General features: G+C 37.3%; 2 protein-coding genes and 1 long non-coding RNA gene across 3 annotated transcripts; 1 reads left to right on the forward strand and 2 right to left on the reverse strand.

Annotated features, from left to right (window-relative positions):
• Positions 1–365: 365 nt before the first annotated feature.
• On the forward strand, positions 366–5,179 carry baalcb (BAALC binder of MAP3K1 and KLF4 b). Its single transcript, XM_038287546.1, has 5 exons — positions 366–624; positions 1,741–1,933; positions 2,063–2,285; positions 4,297–4,496; positions 4,593–5,179. Exons 3-5 carry the CDS (start codon positions 2,105–2,107, stop codon positions 4,755–4,757), a joined length of 546 nt encoding a protein of 181 aa, XP_038143474.1. The 5' UTR covers positions 366–624; positions 1,741–1,933; positions 2,063–2,104; the 3' UTR covers positions 4,758–5,179.
• nme6 (NME/NM23 nucleoside diphosphate kinase 6) lies at positions 5,041–10,002 on the reverse strand. Its single transcript, XM_038287548.1, has 6 exons — positions 9,777–10,002; positions 9,486–9,581; positions 9,000–9,102; positions 8,714–8,753; positions 7,842–8,002; positions 5,041–6,622 (listed from the first exon to the last, which is right to left on the reverse strand). Exons 2-6 carry the CDS (start codon positions 9,576–9,578, stop codon positions 6,471–6,473), a joined length of 549 nt encoding a protein of 182 aa, XP_038143476.1. The 5' UTR covers positions 9,579–9,581; positions 9,777–10,002; the 3' UTR covers positions 5,041–6,470.
• A 4,299-nt stretch (positions 10,003–14,301) lies between these two features.
• LOC119785121 lies at positions 14,302–23,006 on the reverse strand. The gene is made up of 3 exons (XR_005281011.1): positions 22,918–23,006; positions 22,477–22,590; positions 14,302–14,352 (listed from the first exon to the last, which is right to left on the reverse strand). It is a non-coding gene; the product is annotated as an uncharacterized LOC119785121 (long non-coding RNA).
• Between the last annotated feature and the right edge of the window lie 387 nt (positions 23,007–23,393).

Below are 23,393 nucleotides of genomic sequence, written 5' to 3' on the forward strand. Positions count from 1 at the left end.
TGATTGTGTGATCTGATTGAATTATATCTGTAAAGTGCCTTGAGATTACATGTGTTGTGAATTAGCATTATAAAAATAAACTGAATTGAATTATAGTGGGGGGGATAGTAGGGGTACTAGCATCTGATTGACTTGTCTCTGTAAACTGCAATGAGATGACATATGTTTTCAATTGGCAATATATAAATAAAGCAAGTTAAGTTGAATTGAATTGCTGACTGATTTTTAACAGTAAGAATTTAAAGTTTTACAGTAATAATTATGTAACTGACTGTCATTACATTTTTGTCGCTCCAAAACGAACTGCGTCACTATTAAATAAAAAATTATATTTTCAAGTTTACCTAGCAACTGCTGATGCAATTTCTATTTACTTAAATTTCAAATCCAACAGATGCTCTCATCTCCACAACATTGGATGGATGATTTATCGCTCATTCGCTGTTCTTAGATCCCTGGCATTCAGAAAGATGGAGGAAAAGGCTTTGTTTAGTATCAGGGGGTGTGTCTGGATTGGGAGCCTGCTGGAGTCCAGAGTGGGAGACGACTCGCTGACGCTGGAGCTCTTGCGGCAGATGCGGTGATGAGAAGAGGAGAGTAAAAAACACGGAGCCTCCGCCATCTGTAAGCCTCTCTTCTCATTAACATCGTTTGTGTTTCTGTTACAAGCCTTGTTGATTCTTATCCATTTTTTGCTGGTGATCGTTATAATGGTGCGTTTCCTCGTGGCCTTTGGGGATGGTAGTTGCGCGTGCGCGTTCACGTGCGTGTTCGTTATAGATATGACTCTCTTAGTCATTTAGCCATATGATCCACCAAAGGCCTGCCTGTAAACAACCTACCTATTTTCTTATTATTTAAGGGACGCCTGGCTCTGCTGCATTTAACTATTTTTGTTGATGTCTCATTGCATCTTTAAAAATTTTTTTAATATTTATCAAACTCTGGGGGGGGCTTGAATAAATAGATTAATTAAAACTGCTGTTAACTAGAATTAAACAAGAACAATTGATTGGTACAATTGGTGGATTATTTATAGGTTATCACAATGGTTATGAGGTAGACAAAATGATGTTTGAGGGCTTTTTTTACTTCAAATTTTGCCATACTTGAATGGAAATACATTTGTGTGTTAAGCAGCAGAGCTGAGTGGGATGGTCGCCAGCGTGGTCAAACAGTGCTGCTGGATGACATTGGTCAGTCTCCAGCTGATATTCAAGTAATCAGAGGGGCTGGGGTCAAGACCACAGGCAGGAACTTTAATTCAATTCAGTTTATTTATATAGCGCCAATTCCCAACACGTGTCATCTCAAGGCACTCTACAGTTCACCAGATCATACAGTCAAATTGATTCAGAGTTTTCTATCTAAGGAAAACCAGTTGATTCCATAGTCATTGACTCAAAGGCAATCCCACACTAAGCATGCTTGTAGCGACAGTGGAGAGGAAAAACTCGCTTTTAACAGGAAGAAACCCCCAGCAGAACCAGAGCAGCCACTTGCCGAGACCAATTTCTATCCTCTCCACTTTCACATTGAAAGGATACCATTTGGTACAACTCTTTCTTCAACCAACAAATTCATTTTTTTTCTACAAAGGATTTTCAACACACTGGATTTTCAGCAGTATGAGTTTAATTATCTAGAAGCGTTGTTGCAAAAAAAAAAAACAACAACTTCAAAACTCAAATAAAACAGAAAACATGTTTCACTGTCTCTTTGTGCATTTCTTTATCAAAGGTAAAAACACGATGGCTAATTGATTGATTGGCTGATTCCCTTACCTGCTTCTTCAAAAGAGGATGCCGTCTCCAGTCATGGAGAAACCACATAACATGGACTCTGCCTCCTACTCAACTCTTTTAAGAACAGTTATTGCTGTACACTAAGCCTATGAGGACTCTTACCTTCTGCCACAGCTGTGTGGTGATCTGTAAGTATCTTCAGATTAAAGGGAATAAAATACATTTTATGTATAATTATCATCGCTATAAAACTGCAGAAGCATTTCCCATGATTAAACAAGGTTCTAGCATCTGCTTGTTTTTCCCATTTTTATAAGAGCTGAGCAGGGAATTGAAGGTGCCCCTGCAGAGGGTGAACTATGGGCTGCGGAGGGAGCAGGACGGATGCTTTAGAGCCTCGCTACTTGGAAAGCTGGACCAAAGAGACGGAGTCAACATGGCTGACGAGCACAGACACAGATATCCCCCTGTCATCCATCCAGAGCATCCCCTCTGAGAACTCTGAGGCTGGCTTTGTGTCAGAGAAAACAATCAGCCCTGGTAAGGGGACAGGCCGAATGCAGAGAGGAAAAAGCTTCCAAAATACATTATTCTGGAATATGACACAGTCAATCCCTTATTAATTTGGTAGATGCAGCAACACGTTAGCTTTTAACATCCATTACTGTAAGGTTTTCGTGTTGTTGGTATTTGTTATCTTGTCTTTTGGTCTGAAGAGCGAGTCTTTTTTCTTTGAAGCCATGCAAAGACGAATCGCTGAAAAGGGAAATTAGGCTGCATCAAAAGCCACTATATTCCAACAGGACTTTGCTCTCATGGCAACCGATGCAGCTGGTGTTGAATGAAGGAGCCTTGATTTATCTGTTAAGACAGTGCTCCAGATTTTAATACAAAACAATGAAAAAAAAAATGCAAAGAATTTAAAAAAATCAAACGGCTATGATCACATACACGCTCTTTAGAAAAAAGGCAAAGGTAATTTAACAAAGCTGTTTCAAAGGGAACTTTTCTGACCTATTTGAGTCTTTTGTGAACAGAGCTGGAGAGATACAAAGATTTTTTTTTGCAGGCAGCCCCATATGCATGTTAATCCTCCCACACGAAACATTGCTAATGATTAAAGATGAATTAAATATAAGTCAAACAGGTTCAAGTGAATGGCCTTTATTAATAAGGCTAAGGATTAATTGAAGTAAATAATTGAAGAGGTCATATGTGTTAAGCCGAATGATACTGATATTTGATTAAACTGATTCCTCATGTTTTATTAGCTCTGTGTCCTATTCAAATCAGCTGCTTAACACAGTGTTTTTGGAATCTTTATACTTTTTCAGGGTTTTCGTGGGTCATTAAGTCATTAAATTATTATTTTGTAAATTAAGGCCTTAATTAGCATTAAAATTCATTAAATGTGATTATCATGGCATTTAAAATGCTTTATAAAAAAACAAACATTTTTTCAAATATATCAGATTTGACTGGTTCCACGAGTTTGCATGGAACTGCTCCTGGTTGATCCTAAAGCCATATCTTTGCAACAGAAGCTCGAGGCACAGAAAAAGCTAGAGATTGGGGGGGGGGGGGGGGGGGTGCAAATTTGAACATAACTGGCTGGAAAACGACAAATTCGGGACATGGCTGCAGCCTGTCGATGGCAAAGCAGGATTTGGCCGTGTTTATATATATATGAGAGTAATGGGTTCTTATTGATGGCATTAAAATTATTTCTAAGAGCATTAAAAAGCATTAGAGTTCCTCCTTCCTGTATAAACCATGTTTTTACAGTGTGAAAAAAGAATAACATGTTCATCTATTTCTTAGTGTGGTAGAGGAAAATGACCTTAGCTGCATGTTTTAGAAACAGTTTGCCTTAAGGAGATTCAGGTTTTGATGCAGCTGCTCTGGTTGAGAAGGTACAATGGTACAAAAGAACTTAAACTTATGTTTCAGTTGCATCCTAAAGAAATTTAATATCATTGTTCATTTGGGGAGTTTAGAGTTGTTTTGCTTTGTTTGATTGCAATCATGTAATCAAATTATTTGGCTCCTTAAGATTTATGAACTTTACAGTAACATTCTTTTAAAAGGCATTGATTGTTGCAGCAGCTAAAATGATTAATGTTGCTTGTTTACATTTTAGCACTGCTGCACTTTAAAAATGAAAATGTCTTGGGAGCTATACTGAACAAAATTTCTTTTTGTATACAATGTGTGTACAGAATGACAAAGTCTAAGTTGTCATACCTCATAGTTCACTTGAAAAAATAATAAAAACAAAGGAATTTTCGCCCATTACTCTCAATTCTAAAGTTATGCAAATTTAAAGACGTCTATTTAAAATGCTTCTATAGGAATGAAATAAAATATATTAGAATGGGAAGCACATGCTTTCCAATAGAATTTATTCATCTTGAATGTTTTTCAGATTTTGTCATATTATTCAGGAAAGTACAGCATTACAGAAGTCATTTTTTATGACTTGAAATTTATATTTTACATGTTGAAAGATGAATGCGAAACAAATGAGCCATGTGATTCTTCTTTGTTAAAGTCCCAGATTTCTTTGAAGATGGCCTCCCTCCTCCTGCCCAGGCCTATCTGAAGGTTTGCTCAGCCGTGTCTGAGGCCAGTTTGAATGATGTGAAACCCAGCAGCCCACCGTCTGTGGTGACCTCTCCGCAGCAGGACAAGGTGCCACCCTCATCAGGCACCACAGTGCAGCGCAGAAGTGTTTTACACACTGAGGAAATTGTAAGGCCTGCTTGTTTATAGTATAAAACATAATACAACAATTGTTCTATTCAATTATGTAGAAATAATTCCGATTCATAAATTTTGCATTAACAGACCAAATGGCAGGATAACAGAATGTCAACGAAGCAAGTGACCATCACCGTGACCCAGAGCATCCACCAGGTGGACAAGAATGGAAAGGTTAAGAAATCTCTAACTACTTATGAGGTAATGAAACCGGTGGAGACTCTGAAACAGGTGGCCACACAAAACACCTGAGTGCAAGAGGTCCGACAAATGCCCGAAGGTGAAATAAATCAGCTAACCATGCCTCGTTGGGAGATAATTTGATGGAAGCACAAGACTGGATTCCGACTTTTGCCGATAATCGTGTTTACAGTTTTAAGTGTTTGCTGTAATTTGACATCTTGAAAAGACCTGCATGTAAAGTATTCATTTGGTCCATCAAATCATGAGATGTCAGTGTTTCTACTAAACATAAATTCAACTGAGTTGCAGAAGAGAAAGTGAAGAATGTCACTTTTTAGATGATGCTGAGGGAAAAAAATAGGTAAGACTTGTTTTACTTCATGTTGCTGAATTTTAAACAATGACAGACGTGGATCACTGCATCGTGTTGCTCTACTCTGTATACTGTTCTCTTTCTATCTGATGACTTCTGCTTTTTAATAAAGTATAAATGAAATATGTTTCTCTTACAAATGTTTCAATTAATTATGGTTTGTTGTGATCATTTTTTGTACAGCTCTTGTAGAAATGAACTTTGACTGAGCCAATCTAAGGCAGAGACATTTTGTCTCTCCAGTTTTGCGATATTCTTATGCAGGAGATCAAAACCCCGCCTAAGTCTCAAGTTATCTGCTGCCTCCAACGCTTTTCTTCCTCCAGCCCATCTATCATTCATCTTCATATTAACCCTGAGCTTCCTAATCCCTGCAAACACAATGAATCCCCACAGCATTCTGCAATGATGCTCCGGGGTGATGTTTGGTGTTTATGTTCCACCAAACAATTCTAGTCTTACATGACAAGAGCACATTCTTCAATCTTATCTGTGTCCCTGCAGGACCTGCCTCCCCCTCGCCACATATTGATGGATGTACCTAACAGTTAAGAATTCACACAAACTAATATCTATTCATGATCATTAAAAGGTGAGATATTTAAAGATGCAGTTCAGGTTTTAATCTGGTTTAATTTTCAGCTCAGAATAAAACAAGTACAGCTATCTGCTCGCTTGCACAGAAGGATGTGTTACAATCCTCTGAATCCTTTTTTTTGTCTTTGTCAGCAACCTTTGGTTTGCGGCATTACAAATTCCTCAAGCCTTTAATACCATACCAACATGTAGAATGTGCTCCCTAATTTACAAAAACTGTAGACTCCATGAATGACATGCAGATGCATGATTTGAATACATAACTGTGCAAATAGCTGTATTTAAAGTTGGCAAATCCGAGGGAAGTGGTGGGCCTGCAGTGTCTGTAAAAAACCCAAATGATCAGATTCAGCTGTACTGTCTGAGTTAGTGCAGAATTCTTTATGAAAGCTACAGGTGAAGAGTTTTCCTCTTCAAAGAAATATAATAATACATTTATAAGTAGGTGGTTATATTATTGAGCTCTACAAATCCAGCTGTTTAGTATTTTAGAAGAGGCTTTTACACATCTCTGATGTCAAACTCTAATCCTCAGTGCGGCCACTGAGGTAAAACCCATTGGGAGGTAATATTTTACAATAGATCTCACAGCTTTAGTCAAGAGCAATGGATTTAGATTTTTCTAACACCTCAATGTCCCGGCTAAGATAAAAATTACAAGTGATAGAAGCCTAGCAGGCTGTTTTCCTCACAACAAATCAGTCCTTTCAAACACCCGGTTTACTCCTCATCTGCGGCATCTGTACACATTCCGTAATATAAACCAGTCAAGCTTTAGTTATACTGTAGAATGGGGCTGGGCTGCTCTAGGGTCAGCTTAGTGACAGAGGTTTGTGGATCTGATCTTCATTGTCATAACGAATGTGTCCTGATCTGAAGAACGGTTCTTCCTTCTCTATCCACTGCTCCACGTTGAAATCTGGGAAGAAGAAATGGATTTCTCTCAGCGCCGACTCTGTAGAGTCTGGAAAAATAAAAAAAATAAAACTATTTTAAAATAAATCTAAATGTTTTTAGTTTTGAAAAAATTCAAACTACCACCTGAAGATTATATCGGGATGATCTGAAGACTTTTTCATCCACACTCAGACTTGAATTAACTGATAAGCATTATTTGCTTAATGCTCTTTGGTCAGTAAAGATGACCAAATGATTTGGTATTTATTTGGTATATGTCAAAAAGTAAGAGACATTTTCACTTCCAACTTTATTCAAACTATTAAGTTCAGAACCATTTATTTGATATTTTGTAGAAGTGTGTTTTAAATTACAACTTGGCTCAAGTGTTTTGGGTATTTTTCTACCAGTTTCTTACAATAGTTTGCTGGACCATTCCTCCTGACAGAACCGGTGTAACTCAGTTAACTTTATAGGCTGCCTTTTACTCACTTTTTTAGCTGCAACCACAGATTTGTTAGGGAATGAGATCTGGGGTGTTGTAAAGGACACTCCAAAAAATTTGACTTGCTAGCCCTTAAAACACATTCTAAGTAAATAATTGGTTAGCTCAGGGCAGACATGCCCAAAGCTGATCCTCAAGGGCCACTGTCTTGCAGGTTTTAGAGGTTTCTCAGCTTCAGCTCAGATGATTTTGATGATTGCAGTTCAGCAAAGGCCTGTTAATCAATAATTAATTAAAATCAGCTGCTCCTTTAGAAGCTCTTTTCCTTTCGTTCTGTACCAGACTCCTGGATGTCCACAGTTCTCCGATATCATTTAAAATCCATGATGTCACACCAGGGAGCAGTGTTTACAAGGTCTTAAAATACATTCAGTAGTGTGACTCTACATAGGTCAGATGTTCTCAGTTAAATTAGTCAAAAGCTTTGAAAGCAACTCTGACTTTCCTTAACTCTTCATGGTAATGGGTTTAGCATATACTAATTATTTTTGTAATCATAACTAATAATAAACAGGAAGAGTTAATTATGATTTCATTCAAACTGTGACAAAAAAAGGATTTGTGTCCTTTTATAAATTATATGTAAATATTTGGATTAATTTTATGGCAATTGGACTTAAAACTATTTTTTAATAAGCAGTTCATTAATATCTAAAAAAAAAAAGTCCTGCAGACTATCCAAAATGTCTTAGAAGTGTTGATGAAATAATAGGAATATTTTCCCACATTTGATGTTAAGAAACTATTGTTAGTCATGTTAACTCTACAATTCCTAACTGACCTGAGCCATGAGTTGTGTTCCTGGTGTCTGTGAGGCCGAAGCGAGCCCTGATGGAGGTAGGGGATGTGTATCTGGCTTGGAAGACTTTGGTTGGTCCCATCAGGTCCCTCCAGTGACGTATCGCATCTTCTCGGGCTAAAATGTAAGCTCTCATTGGGCCACTAGAGGAAAATTTATATCAGAAAATAAAAAATCATTCGGTGATTTTTTTTTAGAAGGGGACATTTTAAATATTCTAAAGTAAAATAAAAATAAAAAAGACTGCAGCCAAAGCATTGTTTTAAAGCTGAAATTAAAAAATGCCTCTCTAAACCCATCCCAAGCTCTCTGAGTGTTGCACTTTTCTAAACATGGTAGATTTCAGACAATCGCTGAAATACTGGGAGCATTTCTATGCCACTCATGAATTGAGCATACAGGGGATTCAATCTTATTCTTCATTTTTTTACAAACTTCATGCAGATTGTAAACAGCATCACCATTAATATCTAATTGTAATAAATAAGATGGTGAATTTGAATAATTACAATTTTTTTTATTTTAGCTTTTTTTACTATATAGGAAAAAATAAATTCATTAACACCAGGGAATCTATTCTCACCAATGTAGCTGAAGTATCAGATGGATTAAAAGCCAGTTCACAAAAAAATTCTGGAGATTCACTTTCACTTGTAACAAAATAAATTCTTATTTGATTACCGGGGTCTTATTTTCCACTTAGTAGAAGCTTTGGTGTTTAGAACCAACTTTCCACGGATGTTTGCCATTTTCAAGAGCTTTCCAAACTAGTTTAAATGCATCAGTATTTATTCATGTAGAAATAATGAAAAAAATTCTGATAATCCCTTTGTGTGGAATTAGGCTAGACTCACCTTGACATAAATTCCACAAGTCTTTGATAGAAGAATCGCTCTGAGGATTAAACGGAGAATGTTAATGCATTTAGTTTTTATAAACACTTTAAATTCAACATTTAAAGCCCAACAATAAATTATTCTAAATTCCCCAAATGTAGAATTCTCCAGTTTGAACCATGGTAAATACAAATACCTGTGCCTACATACTAAGTGAAAAAGTGGCGAATTTTTGATCATATGGAAAAACAAAGAGTAAAAGTGTACTCATCACTATAAAGTCTTAAATAAATACACTCCACACCTGAATGCTCGGCATAAAACCTCTCTGAATCCTGCTTTCTCCACACTAGATCTTTGCATCTGACGATTGCAAAGCTGTTATCCAGAATTGTCTGATGAAGAGCCTGAAAAGTGGATAAAAAAAAGATTTATTTTTGTTTATACATCTACAAATTGCTGTTTGAAATTAATACTTGCAAAGGTTTACCATTTTTTTTATTTAAAAGCGAAAACGTTTTTTTTATGTTGTTGGGTTTATTACATACGTTAGTGTATTTGCTGTATATATATATATATATATATATATATATATATATATATATATATATATATATATATATATATATATACAACAGTTTGTACGCTTATATAAGAAGGTAAAGAGGGAGTTTGGCATCTCTAACTTTCAGTGGCTAAGATGAAATTTAAAGTGTAAATAAAATATAACGCTCTGTATTTACAAAGAGTGCTAAAAGTACAATTAGCAAAAAATATAAAAGCAGAATACCTCTGACATTAAAGGATGAGCTACAGCATCAGGCTTGATGACCGCCAGGGTGAGCTGTAGCGCTTTGGACAGGCGGCCAGTAGTCTGTAACATAGTCTTTAGACAGGAAAGATATTATTGAAAATAAACAGTTTGACCTGTTGAAAATGATCAGTAACACCAGCCTAAATACAGGGGGGCTATTACAGTTCTTTAATGTCTATCATTAGAAAAAATGGCGAATGAAAAATTTCAATCAGCAAATATGTTTTTTCGAAAGCAAATACATCTAAATTTTTAGGTGATACCGACCTTTGCCGATGTCCACTATAAACGTTTCGTTTTGAACGATTTTAACGGCTGCTCTTGTTCCCGTTTTATTGAAAACTATTTCCGGTATGAAAAAAATATATCAGGTTCTGGCGATATAATCGGAAAAATATAAGATGTAACTCAGAGCTAACTTCAAAATAATAGAATAACATTAAGATATATTTCAGAGTAAAATATATCTTCCATATATCTCCATTCATGTCAGTTCCGCTGATAAATGCAATCCCCTGAAACTAAGCCATGCAAAAATTGTTCCGCCTTTATCAAATAAAATGAAGTTAATGGTTTAACATCATTAAAAACATAAAAAATGATGAAGATTTTTTTTTAAATACAAAAAAAAAAGAATTGTAGTGTTTCCCTAACTCAACACAAAATAACTTATAATCACAGCCCAATTTCTAAACATTGAGCTTCTTGCTTGTGCTGCTAGTTAATCTGCTCTGCTGTCTTTAAACATGCAAACAATTAAAATACTCTTAAATCGACCAACCACACATTTTTTAAGGCAATGATTATTATAATTTCACCTTAATAGTTCAAGCTGGCTTTAAGATTGACAAAAATTTCCAGCAGTCGCTCAGTTTTCCTCAAATCCAGAAAATTTCTTGAGTTTCAGTTTTTCTCAAAACTTTATTTCTATGTAAATGTTGATGTTTTTGTGCTGAATATAAATCTAACGTACACTTAATCAATCAGTAAGTGGTTGGTATAAACAATTTTTCCTTCAATGTGCTCTGATTATTAATAGCAAATCAAACTTAGAAAAGTATAGGATTCTTTTTTTCTTTTTTTGTCAAAACTTAGATTCCTCACCTTTTTCAATCAACTTGTTCACTTTATATCATTTTTTTTTTTTAGATGTCCTTTTTAGCTAGATTCCTAACAATTACTTGCATTTAAGTGTCAATGGCATATTTTATCTCTTAAACATGTAATAGAGTAACAAAAAAGAACAGCTTGATAATGAATTTTCACAAATCCTCATTGGGACGTTGTTATTTTGTTATGATCTATTATGAATGTGGCCACAAAAGTAAATGTTATATAATTTTGGCAAAAAAAAGTTGTGTCTTTAACTTAATAGTTTCATCAAAAATAATTTTTTCTTTTAAGCTCATGAACAGCCAAAAGTCTCCAGGGAAACATTCAGACACATTAACAACAAGCAGGAACTGGAGCTGGAAAGATTTCTGTTAGATCAGGCAGCTGGACTTACTAATACATTCCTGCTATGCAAAATGGCCACACCCGGTCAAGTGCATGTGCATTTATGTGTTTAGAAAGGGGAGAAATTGGCAGTAGGTGGGGGTGGGGGCATCCAGCATAGGTTTCTCCCACCTGCCCGTGTCATGTGTCATGTGACTTTGGGGTGAATCCACAGCTGTCACCTCCATGAGGCGTATGGAGGGGCAAAGAAGAGGGTGGCTGTGGGGGTTAAAGAGGACATCTTTTTGTACGTAGGCTTAATGTTCTTGTTAGTAGCTTAACTAATACCTCAATTATAAACTTATTTGCAATGCCATTAAAAACTGTTATAACAGTAGTTAACTCGCTTAATGTGGGGCTCAAACTGGAGAAAACTTATTTCACCAAATGTATTAAAAAATTTAGAAACCATTATGTAACAAAACACTTCATATGAATTTGTTAATTGGAAACCAAATGTTAAATTGGGGATCTTTGTTCAAATTAAAAGTACTGTTTTTAAAAAATAAACATTTATGGCACATCTCACACTTAATATTATGCACAACTCCATTTTCCCCAAAGTACAGTATTTTACCGGTTATCTTTAACATAGAATACATATAGACAGAGAGGCATTTAACAATCGCTATAAATAGTTCTGGATCCTCAGCAATAATCTATTTTCATCAGCTGCCCTCCCAGGTTATATACTACATTAACGCATCTGTCCCTCCATAAATACCCATAGAGGAAGCTGCATTTTATGTCTGGGGATCCATTTCTATGTTGACTTGGACAAACGTTTTAGATTATAGTCATGCTAAAAGAACCAATAACATTCAATTTTTTTTTTTTTTTTTTCAAAATGTTCAGCAGAATTTTTACTTTAAAACACTGGTATGGTCTATTATGCCACACATTCCAACAAGGAGGAAGAAAAACTGACCTGCAGGATCACTAACAGTGGTCCTGAGGTACTTTTCCGTATACTCTTTTGTTTTACACAAACCTACATACAGCATTTGTCTCAACAAAAAGTAATTTTGTCTTATATGTCCAGAGCACACAGTTCCAGTTAATGTTTCTGTAGAATGTAGTGAACTAATCACATTTAGCTCTGTGAAATGTGCCAGAAAATTTGTTTTCCTCTATATGCCTCCTAAATGCCCTTATAATTCTGCGTAATAGTATGGAGACTCTGTGACCCTAAATGCAGCTCTGCCTTAGTCGTCATTTAGCTGAATTCCAGGCCATGTTCCACTTCTCCTATTCTGAAGATCAGCTTTGAGAAACTGAAAAGACAGGAGAATGCCACATTCTCTCTTTCACATTTGAAAAATTAGGTTTGTAAAATAAGCTCTATTTTTCCACATGGAAAACAGGAAGCCTTAAAACTCATAAGATCTGTTAAAACTGTATTACAAGCAGAAGATTCCATATCTCGAAAAAGTTAGTAACTGCAGCTGTTGAACCTGAACCAAAATATACATCTACATTTTGAACATAGGATTTTTTTATTAAACTTTATAACCTTTTTTTTTTTTTATTAATCTTTCAGTTTCATAGTTTGCTTTCTTGAAATAAATGTTCAACCAACAATCCCCAGCTAGGCCTGCTCTGTTTTTGCAATTTTGTGTTAACGAGTCATAGTGACGCCACACACCCAAACACATTTTTGCACAGGTAGCACATTCTTGTTTCATACAAAGCTTTTCCAATTCATCTATTCACCCAGTTGGCCTATTAATTTTGTTGTTTGTTTTGCTCTATTTATTATTAAAAAATGAATAAAAAAAATAAGTATGTACCATGTATATTTACCATAAGACCATGTTACCTGAGGTATGAGATTGTCTATGCATGAAATTAGTAAACAATAAGTTTGTTGCTAACCACCTGAACACCTAAAGAAGAAAAAAAAAGTAAAAATGAGAGGCAATGATGCAAGTCACTAGTGCCATGTAGAGGTGCAAAAAGAAAGAGGGAAACTCCAATATCAAGTTTGAAAAAGTGCAGAATAGGTTTGATTCAAAGAGTAATGAGACATGAGTAGTGGCAAAACATACAGTATGAACATAGTGATCTTAGAAACAGGAACTAAACTGCTTAAACATTCAGCTTTTATTGTTAAATGATGTATGTGTGAGTTTACAGCCTTACAGTTAGAGCAGTGTTGTTATTCTTAAGCTCATAGTTTCGCTGATAGAAAAGGTTATATGGAATTTAGTGCTTTCAATGGTCACTATTGTTCAAGATCCGAGTAATTCCAAATTGATCATGTATTCTAACCACACTAACACTGATACTTCACTTAACACACTTGCTCTCTTTGCAAGTTATTAGAACTTCTTGGTTCATATGTCATTAGCAAGCTATCATACACAATGCAGATGGTGCACGCCCATGTTTATGTCTGCTAAACTAGCTCAATGCAAAATATATTTTCAGGCTCAATGTACATATAGTTTGAGAGCTCAAAATTGATGATCATAATCCCACAATTGTTCAAGCTGCAATTTGGATTTGGAACAGCATGTCAAATTTCCCCCATGGAGCTGTCCTTTCTAGACAGCTCTATCAAGCCAAATCTTTACCTTGTGTTTTAGCATCTGATCTTATGCGGATCTCCTGTCACGTTTCTAGTATCCAATAATACAGTGAACCTATCCAGCTCCAGCATCTCTAGCTCTTGTTAAAGAAAGAGCAATATTCCTTCTCATGCTCAGTCACCTGGTTTACTCCTGGCCTGAAGAAAAAAAAGGCAGCAGGTAAAGTGCTAGAGAAGCATTCTTTAGACTCTGGTCATCTAGACCACAAGCTAGCTCATCTGGAGTGCAGGAAAATAAATGCAAGGTTGCTTAAAGATTCTCCCCGTTTAACTCATCTATATCTTCAGATAACCCTAGCAACTCAAAAGTACCCATCACCTTTAGCCCTAAACAACATCACACACTCATCCTGACCTTAACAATAAACTTCTCTCACTCTTCCACAATAAAATCAAGATAATTGGATTGACCGTCATTACTCCCACTGACACGTTTATACCTTTGTATATGTGATGGCTCAGAACAGAGGACCCAGTATTCAAGGCATGACAGACAGTCGGATTATTGAAAAAGCTGAAAAGAGGCAGGACTCCCTAGTCCTGCCTCGGACTAGGGCATCTGAGGCAGGGAACTCTGGAGAGAGGAAATACAGGTTAGTGACCATGGTAACCTGATGGAGGATGATATGAACATGTGAGTCACTAACCTGATTTAGAGTGCCCAGAAAATAAAGTTGATACGACTCGGTCGACTGACAAGACGCAGCGGTTGCCCCGTAGAGAGTTCCAGACGCTGAAGCCTTGAAGATTACAGAACTGACAGGAGATCAGATCCATGGAGACGAAGGAAGACAGGATAATCCAGAGGACGAAGTCAGTAGGCAGATGCAGGTACAGTCCACAAGTAGGATAAAGCAGGAGTCCAAAGACAGGTCAGGCAAACAGTTCAGTAAACAGGCAAGCTCAATTGTAGAGAGGCAGAACAGGGTCAGGTCATCAGAAACACTAAGGTACGCTTAAAACACTCTCACCACAGGCTGGAGCAATAATTTTGCCCTAATGACTGGTAGCAGGCAGCTTAAATAGAGGCAGCGGCCGGTGGATCAGATGAGCAGTAATGAGAAACCGGGCGGAGTGACTGATGAATGTAACAGGTGAAGGCAATAAGTAATTAAGTAAATCAGCGCCAAGATCATGACAGTATACCTATCAATTAGTTGCTTTAACCCTTAAGTAGATGAGCTAGTAGATAACTTTCAGTCTAAAGTCTCAGACATCATTAGCTGCATTGCTCCAATTAAAGTGAAAGACTTTTCCGGAAAGAAAAAATCTCCTTGGAGAATTGCTCCAGCAGTTAGAAGTGAAAAAAGGGAGTGTCGAAAAGCTGAACGCAGGTGGAGAAAGACGAAACTCCTGGTTAACTATGACATCTATAAAGAGAGACTTTACAGATATAGCTTACAACTGAAAAATGCAAGATAATCTTTCTTCTCTGAAATCATTAACAAGAACATTAATAATACTCGTGCGTTATTTGCCACAGTCGACAAGCTAACAAATCCTCCTGTGTCCGTGGCTCCTGAACTCCACTCCACCAGGGCCTGCAATGAATTTGCTAATTTCTTTACTGAGAAAATCCTAAAGATCAGAGGATCAGTTTATACATCCATATCAAGTTCAGTACCAAAGTTGTCTCCAACTGGAATTGATCTTGACCAAATGTCTCAATTCAGCCAAATAAACTATAAAAGCTTAGAGGAAATAATTCAGCAGCTAAGTTCCTCCTCCTGCTGCCTTGATGTTCTACCCACAGCTTTCTTTAAGAAAGTTTTGCCTGTCATAGCGTCTGATTTGACTCAGATAATAAACACGTCCCTTCTGTCAGGTGTTTTCCTGCAGTCCCTAAAAACAGCAAATATCAAACCACTGCTGAAAAAGAACAGTTTAGACAAACTACTACTCCAGAACTACAGGCCCATATCAAACCTCCCCTTTATCAGTAAGATTATTGAAAAAGCTGTGTTTCAACAGTTAAACACTTTCTTAGATATGACCAGCCGGCGCCGCTTTGACGTGTTCCAGTCAGGTTTCCGTGCTCACCACAGTACAGAGACCGCCCTTATCAAGGTGTTTAATAACATCCGTATAAATACAGACTGCGGAAGAACCACAGTACTGGTACTATTGGACCTCAGTACAGCATTCAATACTGTAGATCACTCTATCCTGTTAGTGCGCCTGGAAAACTGGGTCGGCCTCTCTGGTACAGCTCTCAACTGGTTTAAATCATACTTTAAGGACAGGGACTTTTTTGTGTCAGTAGGCAACTTTACATCAGAGATGACAAAAATCACATGTGGGGTTCCCCAAGGGTCCATCCTGGGTCCCCTCCTATTCAATATCTACATGCTCCCTCTTGCTCAGTTAATAAAAAACAACATCAGCTACCATAACTATGCAGACGACACACAGCTCTACATCACCATGTCACCAGGTGACTATGAACCAATTCAAGCACTGAGGAAATGCTTAGAAGAAATCAATGCCTGGATGTGCCATAATTTTCTTCAACTGAATAAAAACAAAACTGAAGTAATAATCTTTGGACCAATAGAGGAGAGATCTAAAGTAGGCACACAGCTTCAGTCGCTTCAGCTAGTAACCACTGATCAGGCCCGAAATCTAGGTGTAGTGCTGGATTCAGACTTGAACCTCCAAAAGCATTTAAAGACAATTACAAGGTCGGCTTTCTGTCACCTGAAGAACATTTCCAGGATTAAAGGACTAATGTCTCAGCATGATCTGGAAAAACTAATCCATGCGTTTATTTTTAGTCGAATTGATTACTGCAACGGTGTTTTCACAGGTCTGCCTAAAAAGTGGATCAGACAGCTGCAGCTGATCCAGAATGCTGCTGCCCGTGTCCTCACTAACACTCAGAAAGTAGAGCACATCACCCCAGTTCTAAAGTCCTTACACTGGCTCCCTGTATAAAATACTTCTGTTAGTCTATAAATCTCTGAATGGCTTAGCACCTAAATACGTCACAGACTTGCTATCAGTGTATTAACCCTCCAGACCACTCAGGTCTTCTGGCTCCAGCCTGCTCTGCATACATAGAACCAGAACTAAACATGGAGAAGCAGCATTTAGTTCCTATGCTCCATTTATCTGGAACAAACGTCCAGAAAACTGTAAAAGTGTGGAAAGCCTGAGTTCCTTTAAATCAAGACTAAAAACACATTTGTTTAGGATTGCCTTCGACTGTTCTAGTTAAACAGTTCAACTAAAACATATTTTCTTTAGTCCAACTGTTTTTAATATTCTTTTTTGTGTCTGCATTTTTTATTTTATCTTATTTATCTTCCTGTATTTTAAAGGAATAGTACACCCAAAACATGATTAGCCTTCATTATCTACTCACCTCCATGCTGAACAACACTCTGGAGTACTTTTTTGATATCTCAAATGCATCTGGAGATCTGGGAGGCTTCTTGCTGTCTGCTGACATTCAAATAATGGAGGTCCATGGCGCCCGAGACAGAAAGGTCCATAAAAGTCCACAAAAACGTGTCAATATTCCTCCATACTGCTCGTCCAATGTAATCCAAGTGTCCTGAGTGGGTAGCATCCAGAATTTACTCGAAACGAAGTCATTTAGAATGTTTTTAGAGCATAAACAGTAGTGTATAGGATTTCCTAATAGCGCCCCCATGCGCGCTCACGATTCTACGGAAGCCGGCAGACCAAACCGGAAGAAAGTGCGCATTCAGCGTCTGGTCTGCCGATAATGCAAGCGTAGAAGAAGAAATGTGCTGTTTACCTGTGCAAAGAAAGAAACAACGAAAGAAAAATGTCTGAGGACTTCAGTGTTGAGGAAGAGCATGAGTTCTTTGCCGAGCTGAATGCGCTGGTTTGGTCTGCCGGCTTCCGTAGAATCGTGAGCGCGCATGGGGGCGCTATTAGGAAATCCTATACACTACTGTTTAGGCTCTAAAACGTTCTAAATGACTTTGTTTCGAGTAAATTCTGGATGCTACCCACTCAGGACACTTGGATTACATTGGACGAGCAGTATGGAGGAATATTGACAAGTTTTTGTGGACTTTTGTGGACCTTTCTGTCTCGGGCGCCATAGACCTCCATTATTTGAATGTCAGCAGACAGCAAGAAGCCTCCCATGGGGGTGAGTAGAAAATGAAGGCTAATCATGTTTTGGGTGTACTATTCCTTTAATCATGTAAAGCACTTTGCATTGTCTTTGTACTGAATTGTGCTATACAAATAAATTTGCCTTGCCTTGCCTTCCTTGCCTTCCCATTTCTCCTCCCTTCCAGTGGTGTGTATGAAGGAAGTTGAGGCCACCAAAAGGGCATGAAATCCTCTATATGTGCTCTTCATGACCTTCCAGTATTCCCTGATATACCAACATTAATCCCCTCAGTATTTTTATTGGCATCATATTTAATCAATCTTTAAACCTGGTAAAATTCCCCCCACTTTGATATGTGCCATAATAAAGCACACCCTTGAACCTCCAAGACCTGGTACTCTATAGACCTATTTCCAAACTTCAATTCTCCCCTAATGCCTTGGAGAATTTATTCATATGTGCATATTCAAGAACACCTAATACTCAACGGAGTTCTGGACAAATTTCAATCCGGCTTCTGTACCACGCACAGTCTTGAAACAAGTTTGATACTCATAACAAGTAACCTATTAAACACTGCTGATCATGGCTCCTCTTAAGTTTTCATTCTTCTGGACTGGTCTGCAAACCTTGACATTTGGATCATCACATTCTTCTCCATGCCCTAGAACACTTTGCTAGGCTCACTGGCACTGCCTTGGAATGGCTTTGATGGTACCCAATGGACAAATCTGATTAGACATGACAGATGAATAACCCTGTTTGTCTCTTGCATTGTTCCTCAAGGATTGATTATGGTACCCCTTATTTTTAATGTATACATTTTACCACTTGTACACAAGATTTGCCTAAATGGTGTCTCATTTCTTTGCTATGCTGGTACTCTGCTGTGCCTCAAGTTGGGTAGAAATTTGTCTGAAACCCAACCTGCCCCATCTTCATCATGTTCTGCCTCCCTAACTTTATGGTGCCCCTTTCTTTCAGCACTTAGAGAGTGTCTGGTTGAACTAGAGGCATGGATGATGCAAAGCGCCCTCCACCTTCATATCTCAAAAGCAGAAATCAAAATCAATCAAAGTGGTAAGTCACATCAAATTCAGCAACATCCAAAGCTAATCTTTGAAAGGCATATGAAGCACATCTTTAAAATCTCATTCTGCCTTTTCCAAAATATTGTGTAACTTTGCTCATGCAATTGTCCCTTTCAGACTTAATGCACTTCTCTTTAGGATTCCTCACAGGACAATACAAAACCCTGGAGTATGTTCAGAACAGAATGTCATGTTTTCTCTCGATCCAGCTGCCAGGATCTGGATGAGAGTGTGTAAACTTAAACAAATCACCAGCGTTGTCCACTGGCCGCTTGTCTCTGTCAGGTTTAACTACAAATTATCCCTGCTCACTTTTCCCATTCTAAATCATACTGCCCCATCTTAACTAAAAGTATTTACTTCATTGGAGGCCAGATCTCCAATGAAGTACGTACTTTTACTTAAGATGGGGAGGTATGATGTCATTGTGTTTTACTTTTCTCTTGTGTATTTATATATATTTTATGACTGCTGCACTTTGAGCTTTCTGTAAAGTGGGTTATGGATAAAAAATATCATATTATCTATTCATTTATTTACTTTCATGACACTTGTAGCCCTTGGCAGAATTTTGTTCAGGCACCTTCTGTAATTCATAAGTGGCACCAGTTTGGACCACAAGGGCAGAGCGCCAGATGCAATCATGGAAAAAAACATTAAACCACCCTTGTTTTCTTTCGTTTTTTGTTGTTGTTTATATTGTTTTTTAAATAATATACATCTAGAACAAGCAATTAAAGAGAAATAAGGTGGTCTACTTTTTTTTTAATCACTGATCACTGTATGTTTTTCATAGCCTTCGCCTCCAGCCCATATTGAAACCTCTCTAATATGATGATGGGTAATCAACTAAAGGCTAAGTGCCTTTAGTTGATTACCAAAAATAATAATAATGAGTTTAACTAAAAAGGAGAATTCAGGAAAAGCCGTGTTCTTCTTTGAATGACAGTTCAACTAAAAAGCACAGAGAGCACTGATGACTCCAGCTGCTCTGGGGCCTCACACATCCTCCGCTGATTCAGCTCATCTCCTGCTTTCTGACCACAATACAGCTCAGCTCTGTTTTACCTCTGTATCACTGCTGCTGCTGCTGCTGCTGTCTTCTACAGTTGTCCTTTCTGTTTAACGGGCGTCGGCACAACTGCCTGACTCACTACCCCCACCAGCACTTGGATGTTAAAACTCTGTTCATTCTTTCACCAGGATCAACAGAAAAGTTCTTGTGAAAACAATGCAAATAAGGGACCAAAGAAAAAATGTCTAATATAATGATGTGAGAGCCTGAGAGGCTGAAAGCAAACATCCAATCTCAAAGACATAATTATAGAAGTTTGTAGTAATGAGATATGGATCAATACTCAATACTGATCAAATCTGCCTTAGATTTCAAGTCCAGCAATTTTGTAGTTTGGAATTTGTCTGTCTTTACCTTCCTACCTCTACATAAAAATGACATTAATTTCACCAGAACCCCAAACCAAGAGATTTCAGCAAATCCATGTTTGCTTAATATTAGTCACTGATGCATTTTTCACCCAGTATAAAACCTTTGCTATTACTCTTCTTATTTTTTTTAACACAGATTGATATACTGTAGATTTGTTAACAGTTTTGTGCTTCACACTTAAGTCTGCTCATTATTTAAATAAACGCTCAATATTTCTAGATACGTTTTTTTCCCCAAGAAGTATATGAAATGAGAACACAATTCACCACGACAATTCTTTAAGAAGAACCCTTTCAATGTCAGCATTTTATTGTCTATAGCAAATGTTAAAATAGAAACATTCTTTAGAGTTTTCAGTCTATATTGACATGCACATGCAACCCCTGTATATCCATGATGCAGATCCCCACCACATTCCAGTGCTTTTCTGTTTTAATTGGATCTGGGGACTGTGGGATCCGGTTACTGGTGTTCAGGAAATTCATTTTAATATTTAAGAAATTGGTTTGAGTTGCTTTTAGCTTTAAATAACAGTGCATTAACTTCCTGAAAGGGAAAATCAAATAAACTTTAGATGTAAGAATATTAACAGAGTCTAGAACAATCCTTACAGTATAGGTAATGTTGTTTAGACAAAGTTCAGTTTGTACCGTGATAGGAAGAAGCTTCGTCCACTGCTGCCTTTCTATGACTTCAAACCATTTTACTTCATTCTTGTTTGGATTTTAGCATCAACTGGGCAATATATTACCACAGAACTTCTGCTCTTTATGTATTTCTTCAAACCACTTAAACCCTCAATCTTCCAGTTCATCCTAAAGAAAATGTTATCATTGAATGTATTTGCATCTGATATTTGTGTTGAGGAAATGCGTCTAATAATGAAGAAAATGAGTGTACATGTATGCAACAACACTAAGAAATCCTGAAATTATCATCAAATGTGTAAATTAAAGATTTGATTGCTCAGTCCTTTTTTTGCTCAATTGTAAATCAAACAAACAAAGAAAATGGTAACTTTTTGAATATTATGTGTTTTTACAGTTCAGGCAGAGTTCGTTCTACCCATTGAGGATGACTTTTGCTTTGGTGTGACCTGTAAAGTCTGTTGTACAACAATGCAGGTCACCTGTCACCCAATGACCTTTACAGCAGGTCATTAAGTTCATAATGGATCCTGGAGTGACAGTCAGAGGCCTTTGAAGCCTTTTTAATTGTTTAGCTGGTGAGAAAAATCAGGACTGTGTTTCCTTTTTTAACACTTTCAGTGGTTTTAGTTACACACTGAATCTTGGTCGGGGTACTTCATTTAAAGCATGACTCAGCATGTTGTCACATTTAATTAAAACATTAAGAAGATGTTCACCCTGTTGACTATATTGTTTGTTTATTTCATTTTATATCTAGATGATTTATGCTAAGTGACCATATGACGTTTGTCAGACTATTTCTACGTAAAGGTGCAGCCAGTTCATGTGATTTGAAATTAATTATTTTTTAATCCAGATCAAATCTACTATCCAAACAACATTTCTCATGCATGTGTCTCAGGTGAGATTGCATACGATGCCTACAGCAAGAACTACAGATCACAGATTTATTCCTTTTTTTGCCACACTTCAATGCTCCAGATCAGAAAGCACTTTGATATTAGAAAAAGATAACCCAATTCAATACAAAATTAATTAGAAATATCTACAAAGTTACTAAAGTTATCAACACCAACCACTTAAGTAATTTCCTTCTTGTAAAATCACATTAAAACTGTGAGCAGTCACATGGTGTTTTTTATTAATTAGATTAAATTTTATTATTTTTGATTTAGTAAAATATTTACCATATGAGGATATTTCATTTTCTCCAGTTATTATCATTCTTTTTTTCTGTATCTCATCAAATATGCTGCAGTATTCATGGTTTTATTCTAAGCTTTTGACAGATTCTGCATTAAAAAAGCATTACATTTATACAGTATTGGCGTTTTTTATTTTATTTTCATTCTTTGTCTTTAATTGCATTTATTGTTTTTCTAATTTTGTCTGATGCCTGGTCCTTTTTTTTTTGTTTTTGTTCAACTCCATCTCTTGGCCGTCTTTGCAGAAGAAGAGGTTTAATGCTTCTTATCTGCTGCCCACCAAGCTGGGAACCACATTCAGTCATGGTCCCTGGAGCTCTTATACATTAAATCTCCCAACAAAAATTTCCTTTGTGCTCCCCTATGTGAGCCTCATGACGTAGGCTCGCCTTACCTCTCTGTCACCTGTTCTTTCTGTCCGTATAAATGCTGCTGACCTTTGACCTTTTTGCCTTACCACGCGGGTTTGCGCTGACTTCGACAGCTGCGTCAACCTCAAGCCGGGCAACTGGTGCGCCAAGGGAAGGACAAGAGAGTGGCATTAATGGCAGAACACATAATGAGTCAGCAACACAGAGCTGTTTTATCTTCATTAGGATTGGTCAGCTCACTTCTACTTTAGATTTCCCTTCAACAAGTTGGATCCATCATTTTTTGCATGTAAAAATCACACTTAATAATAATAATAATATTCAAAGTGATAAATTTCTCCTGCATGTGGAGTTTCCTGTGAGAAAACATGGATAATCCCAAGTATGCAAGGTGTCAGCTGCCAGTTTATTTATACCAGTGTAAATGAACAAACCGCTCCATTACGAATCCGTTTCATTCCTACCTGCCGTCCACAGGGACATTATTTCCTCATCCCAAGAAAAGTTTGTTGTGACCTCCCCAGAGGCAATAGGATGTTGGCAGAGGGGCAGGCGGGCATGACAGAAGGGGAACAAAGTGATTAGCAAATGGGGGCCCCGGTATGTGAACACAGTTTAAAAATAACCCCTCTGCCTCAATTTGAAGTGAGAATGAAGGATTGTGATGTCTGTGTTCCAATTTTGCTTAATTGGTTGAGAGGAATAAATAGATTGTATATCTGGGAGAATAAATAAAAAAAAAGAACAGTTTAACATTGAAAGGTGAGGATGAAACATGATCAGAGAAAGCAGATGCTTAAAAGTGAAGTCCATGTAAAACCGATCAGCTGTCCTCATTAATATCGACAAGAAGACTGTGATGTGTCTTTACAAATCCCCCTGAAGAACAGAAGCCGTCTGATTTTGGCGGCTATCCAGATCATAAAGGCGGCAAGGACTC

This window comes from Cyprinodon tularosa, unplaced genomic scaffold (genome assembly GCF_016077235.1).
Source record: "Cyprinodon tularosa strain WSP-4 unplaced genomic scaffold, ASM1607723v1 ctg24, whole genome shotgun sequence".
In the NCBI taxonomy this organism is placed as follows: domain Eukaryota; kingdom Metazoa; phylum Chordata; class Actinopteri; order Cyprinodontiformes; family Cyprinodontidae; genus Cyprinodon; species Cyprinodon tularosa.

Bases quoted from the DNA above. Each gene is read 5' to 3' on its own strand.
- baalcb (XM_038287546.1), top strand. From the start codon at position 2,105: ATGGGCTGCGGAGGGAGCAGGACGGATGCTTTAGAGCCTCGCTACTTG. The intron at 2,286-4,296 runs GTAAGGGGACAG...TCTTTGTTAAAG, and splicing joins AGAGAAAACAATCAGCCCTG to TCCCAGATTTCTTTGAAGAT. The intron at 4,497-4,592 runs GTAAGGCCTGCT...TTGCATTAACAG, and splicing joins TTTTACACACTGAGGAAATT to ACCAAATGGCAGGATAACAG.
- nme6 (XM_038287548.1), bottom strand. From the start codon at position 9,578: ATGTTACAGACTACTGGCCGCCTGTCCAAAGCGCTACAGCTCACCCTG. The intron at 9,103-9,485 runs GTATTCTGCTTT...TCCACTTTTCAG, and splicing joins CTCATCCTTTAATGTCAGAG to GCTCTTCATCAGACAATTCT. The intron at 8,003-8,713 runs GTGAGTCTAGCC...ATTTTCCTCTAG, and splicing joins CTTGTGGAATTTATGTCAAG to TGGCCCAATGAGAGCTTACA.